At 45.1% G+C, this 6,000-nt stretch overlaps 1 protein-coding gene across 1 annotated transcript in view; it reads left to right on the plus strand.

The window, feature by feature from the left end:
• The window catches only part of cacna2d3a (calcium channel, voltage-dependent, alpha 2/delta subunit 3a), a 99,099-nt gene extending 93,525 nt beyond the window's left edge, over positions 1-5,574 (plus strand). The window contains exons 33-35 of the mRNA XM_062392536.1: positions 3,223-3,335; positions 4,445-4,527; positions 4,681-5,574. Coding sequence (XP_062248520.1) covers positions 3,223-3,335; positions 4,445-4,527; positions 4,681-4,773 — 289 coding nt within the window. The 3' untranslated portion in view covers positions 4,774-5,574. The remainder of the gene's footprint in view (positions 1-3,222; positions 3,336-4,444; positions 4,528-4,680) is intronic.
• The last annotated feature ends 426 nt before the right edge of the window (positions 5,575-6,000 follow it).

The following is a 6,000-nucleotide window of genomic DNA, read 5'->3' on the forward strand; positions in this document are numbered from 1 at the left end:
ATGAAACCAGAACAGGGATTAGTGGGCAGAGCCGTGAGCTCTGGGCAACGTGTCGCCCTCAAATAAATCTTTTTTAATGCACAATGAATATGACAAAGTAAAATGAAGTTTTTTATTTTGGTTATTTGGAACTTTATAGCTCATATTAGTAATAGAGGATATTGGTGATAAACATCTGTTTCACGTTACAGGCTGACTGAGGCCTTTCTCTCATATTTTCATTGGGACACGTGTGTGTACTTTATGCTCTAGGAAATATACCCTAAGAGCTCGCCTGTTAAACCTCTCTTTACTGCACGGTTTGACTGTGTGTGTGTGTGTGTGTCTGCGTGTGTGTGTGTCTGAGTGTGTGTGTGTCTGTGTGATGTGGGTATTTGTATTTGTCCATGACTTCCTGATGGCTGAAACAGCGATAGAGCAAAAAAAACATCAAAATCATGGGAATGATATAATACTTTAAGCGTCTGTATGGAGCCAGCCTCTCCAGACTGTAACGTGAGAGTCAGGACAAAGAGTTTGTCGTGTCTCCAACCAGAGAAGGTCTTCCAGGGGACTATTAGCGACAATACTCCCGGCCATATATCCTGCCCCTCCCCAGGCTCCTTCTGGTTTCACCCGACCGTCGACTGTTTCGATTTGCAACGAGCTCTAAGTCCACATGTCGACGTGGTATTATCTGTGAGAAATAAAAATCGGTCTCCTTTTTCCATGGCAGCAATAATTATTGTGGCATTGCTGAGATAATTGTGTTTATTTTGTCTGAACATACTATGATGCATGTTTTCTTTCTTCAACAAAGCGTTCTAAATAGATGCCAACGCTACAGTTAACCCTAACCCTAACCCAGAAGAGAAGAGCGTTTCAGATCAGACGCTATCTGACACTAACGGAAATGATGGAGCAAACTTTGCAACCAGCAATTATAAGATCTTGATGTTTTAATCGTCTCCAAGTTTAAAATTTAAAATTTAAATTATATTTTTAGGGTCAATTATGTCCCTGTATTTGTTATTTATTTAACTGATCCTTTCAAATTGTCCCCTTTTTGACATTTTTTGGCTTCGTGTAACATGATTTTTCTCATGACTCATCATTCTCAGCCACATAATCCTAGCTTCATTTGCACCCAGACCAACAGGAAGATAGAAATATGAAGGAAAAACATATCTATAGAACCCCTTGAATACATAAATTAAATTCTATATCATGGTGCCCATTTTCCCAAGACGTAATAGCGACAAATGGAAATAAAATGACGGCATTACTCTGAAAACCCGCCAGTGTGTTTATTGAGATTTTATTGGAGCCATTTCAGCTCACTGAATTAATAATTGTTAAATTACTCACAGTAATTACTGGTCACATTTCCCAATGGTGATGACAGATATTTCTAAAAACCATAGAGTGCGTGCAGTTATGGTTCAGTTATCCAGTGATTAAATCGCTGGAAAAATTCGAAACATTATCCGCGGAACACACACACACAGAAAATATTTCATTAAGCCAAAACTGAGCACAGAAGACTGTTTAGTAAATGTACTGTGATTAAACTAATCTCATTGTAGCTCTAAACACTAAAATGAGGATCAGTGAAGATAACACTGGAAAGTTTAAACCTCCTCCTCCCAGACCAGAAATCTGATGTTAATCTGTATGTTTTTATCAGATCAGCGACAGATTGTGTGATGTGTGACACGATCTGTCATCATGCCATTGTGTCTCTCTATCCTCTATTAAAGTCCATCAGCTTTGACATCAATCTAACTCTTGATTTCTTCTTCTTTCACTGATTTATCTTTCTTGCCATCAGTCGTTATGTCGCTCAGACGGTTCACCTCCCCTCTGCCACTCTGTCTCTGTCTTCATGTCTCTGTTCTGTTTCTCTCTTGACCAAACTCCCTGGAAGAAACGCGAAGGAGACCATGTCTAGAACACATCCATCTGTCTGTGCCGTCAGTGTTTGTGCAAGACAGCGTGCACGGATGTCTGCCTCTCTGGATCTATATGCACAGTGTATTGTACACGTCCATGCATGTGTGTGTGTGTGTGTGCATTCATATAGGGTGTAGCGCTCCCTTTCCCAGCACAGAGTATGTTCAGGGCCAGCAGCTGGGCTGTCAGGATATGTTTAATACTTTTCTCCGAGATCCCTTGCTCTGCTTTCTATCAGCGGGCTGAGTTGGGCGGGCCTGGCACTGTGCAGGGGTGAGCAAGGATTATTAAACATCTTCAGATCCTAATTCACCCTGATTGCAACTGGCTCGGCCCATTTGCTGGGCTGGTTTGGTTGGGTTTGGTCGGTCACGGTGGGAGAACTGCATTACGGTGCGGTGGATTGGTGCTACTCAGGGATTGGAGGCCGTTTTGTGGTCAGATGAAATTGGTCATGGAGAGGATGGAGATATTCCCGTAGATATTAGGTTTGTCTTGATCCGTCAGGTCTCTCTCTCTTTGTCTTGGTTCCTTGTCCTCCTTGACACGAGTCGAGACAGCGCATGCACATCTATTTTTAACATCCGTGTGTGTTCGCTCCGTCACACGTGCGCGTTCCCATACGTGTCTGATAAACGCCTCGCGGAGAACTTGATAAATCATCCAGCTGTGGCAGAAGAGAGGGAGGGAGAGATAAAGAAAGAAAGGGTGACAGAAAGAAGAGATCATCTTTATGACCTCTCCTCTTCATAAAGCTTATCCGCGCTCGTAAATCATCCGCCAGGAGGCTGAGGCGCGGCCCCATCCTTCAGTCCAGTAAAACGCAGCCCTGGGAAGCTCTGAGCACAGAAGTGTGGTTCCCATTTGTCTGCCTTTGGAGTGTTTTATATTCAGCAACACTTCATTGGTGCTCGCCTTGGATGGAATATAACAGAGACAAAAGACGGGAAGAGGATGAGGAAGAAGAGCGGATGGAGTGAGTTAGAGAAGTATGCGGGAATACTTTATCTGTGCGTCTCTTGTTGTGAGTGCGTCTGCGTCTCTTGTCTGTTGATCGACAGCCGGCGGTGAGACGAGTCGTCTTCTTGACCTCCATCCGGTCCGCTCTCTACCGGGGGGGAATGTGAACACTCCTAACACAAATCCTCCGACACACATGGAAATGTACATCAAAACCAAGGCGCCTTGTCTACTTGCCAATCCAACTCTGACCTCCCTTGCTCCCTCTCCCTCTCCCCTCCCCTCCCCTCCCCTCCCCTCCCCCCTTACTCCCTGTGCTGTGATTGGCAGGTCCTTTGTGATCCAGCAGATCCCCAGCAGTAATCTCTTCATGGTGGTGGTGGACAGCAAGTGCGACTGCAGCATGTTCGAGCCAATCACAATGGACCCCATCGAAATCATGTATATCCTTCACTGGCCAAAGATTGTAGAGCTGGGAGTGGGGGGGTGGGGGGGTGGTTGGGGGGTTATTGCAGGACCAGAGATAGAAATGTTTCTTTGATTCATTTCTCCCGAATGAAATAAAATGACCGTTGCATGATTTGGATAAAAAACAAGAACTGGGACTTGAGAATGAGTCATGCTGTCATCAAAAACATTAAATACTGTGACACTATAATATGAGGGAGGGGCTGTGTCACTTTGCTGTGAAGATTCAGGGTCACCACTCCGCCCAAGGCCTGCTGGGTAGAGGTTTATTAAGAATGAATGAACATACTAAAGAATAAATAATAGAATGGATGGATGGCTCTTGAAAGTGATCTTAAATGGCTCATACAGCCAACCTGTTGCACATTTCCCAGATTGACTGTTTTCACCCCACCGAGAAATACATCGCCATTACCTCATCATCTTTATTACCTTGTGTTTTTATTATTATTGGAGCCATTTCGTTTTTTCCAGCGCGGAGGCGTTATGGCCAACATATGTCCGTGGATGTAATTTGATGGGAATAATGAAGAGCATTTATTTTGTGGGGAAGCTTTCGGGGAGTTCATTTGCCCCCGTGCCTCTCTTCTGCGAATGAAAGCGATTGGGACAGTGTGTGGGACAACATCTGAAACAGGAGCGATTATGTTTCCCATCTGGCCTGGGAAGGCCTCGGGATCCCCCAGGAGGAGCTGGAAGAGGTTGTTGGCGAGAGGGACTTCTGGAATACCTTACTTAGTTTACTGCCGATGGATGGACGGATGGATGAATCTGAATCCAATACAGCGACCTACCCCGGCTTTATTTCACTGTAGATTCATGCTATACATATTGTACATGTCGACCACTGACTGTTTTGTTGTTGAGATCGTCTGTTGTCATGCAAAAGAAAATCATCAAACGTTGCTCGGAGCCAGTTCTGCTTGCACGTCATGCTCTGTGAAAAATCGATCCTACCTCTTTCTATGGTATAATGTGTTCCTCTCTGTTATGCACAAGAAGTGCAGTCGGGGGGGGGGGGAAACACCCTGCAGAGGGTACACACTGTCTGTTAATGACTTATTGACCTTGACTTCAGCTGCACATAATGAATCTCTGAAGTGCGAGAGATTGAAGACGCAAAAGGACAGGAGGCGCCCAGATACCTGTCACCCCTTTCACCCTGAGGTATTTGCGACACACACACACACACACACACACCACACACACACACACACAGAGTACTATTTTGCTATATCCTTTGCTCACTCTGCTTTTTAAATTTTTTACTAAATTACTCCATATCAGTCCGTAAAAATGCCTCCTTCTGTTTTCCTCCAGGAAAACTCAATGGAGTGCGGAGGCGTCGGTTCTCTCGCTCCGTCTCTCGCGGCGACGCTCCTCTGCGTCCTATTGGCCCTGTTCCCCAGGTGACCAGAGCTGGCCACGCCTCTCCATCCAGCACACGACTCGGATCGGCTTGGCTCTGCAAACAGAAGAATCGCATCGGTGCCACAGAAAAAGAGCACTCCTGCTGCCCCTGATCAAAAATGTTGCCCAATTTCAACTCACCACCTACAAAGCCCCGAGCCCAGAGGCGCGTCCCCACAAGGCGCGTCCCCACAAGGCGCGTCCCCACAAGGTGCTTATTTGAAAGGATTGATAATGGATGCCTAGTGATTAGTGATCATTACTGTGCTTTAGCTGCACGGAGAGGTTTCCGGGGAGAAACGTAGTAATAATGCTTACAATGCACTTAGTAGCTTCAAACTGCACACGTGTCCCAGTAACACCCACCGACACTCACCTCTATACGCTCAGTCCTTTCAGGTAGCAGCTAAGGGCTTGGTTCTGTAGCTGGGCTTGGATCTGGGCTTTAGAGCCACGTAACACCGATGCGGAGAAAGACAGGCGCACCTTTCCTCTGCCCACTCTGACTTTTCATGGACAATAACGATTCAGAAGGAAACAAAAAAAACTAATACTGAAGATGACTATATGTGGCTGGGGTTGTAATGATCTTTTTTCATGTTGAGAAAAAAAAATTAACCAACTTCTGGTATAAATATGAAGAAAAAAGAGTTTTGTTTATGATTTGCAAGTGGTACCCATAAACTGTGACTATGAGATTTTGAGTCCTCTGATGTGAGTGGTTATTAATATTTGAGCTTTGCCTTATTGAACGATATTGGTCCTGTTTGTGTACTTTTGAAATAAAATGATGTATAAAATCGATGCTGTCGTCAAAAGCCCGGTTCTTGAGAGGCTCCTCTGCAAATCAGACCTTGACTAGAACAATAGAGTTATTATGAAGGCTCAGCTCTCATCCCTATAGATTGTTCTATTGTTGTTGGCAGAGTCGACTGATTAATACGGTATATCTGCTTAAACGGTTAGGGGAATGTTTGGCTGCTTTTCGGCCTCCACATGGGATGTGGCTGGCTTTCGTTGTGCGTCTGTGCGTCTGTGTGTGTGTGTGTGTGTGTGTGTGCGCGCTCACATGCATGCATTTGTGTGCGTGTGCATTTGGCATTTTGTTCTTCTGTCATTCATGTCTCTGCCTCGATCCCAGAGGCTCATCCCCCACACAGAGACACACAATGAAGACCATGACACTGGAAATCGAAGGCCAACCACAACACACATCTGTATTTGTTTAGG

Source organism: Platichthys flesus, chromosome 7 (genome assembly GCF_949316205.1).
Source record: "Platichthys flesus chromosome 7, fPlaFle2.1, whole genome shotgun sequence".
NCBI lineage: Eukaryota > Metazoa > Chordata > Actinopteri > Pleuronectiformes > Pleuronectidae > Platichthys > Platichthys flesus.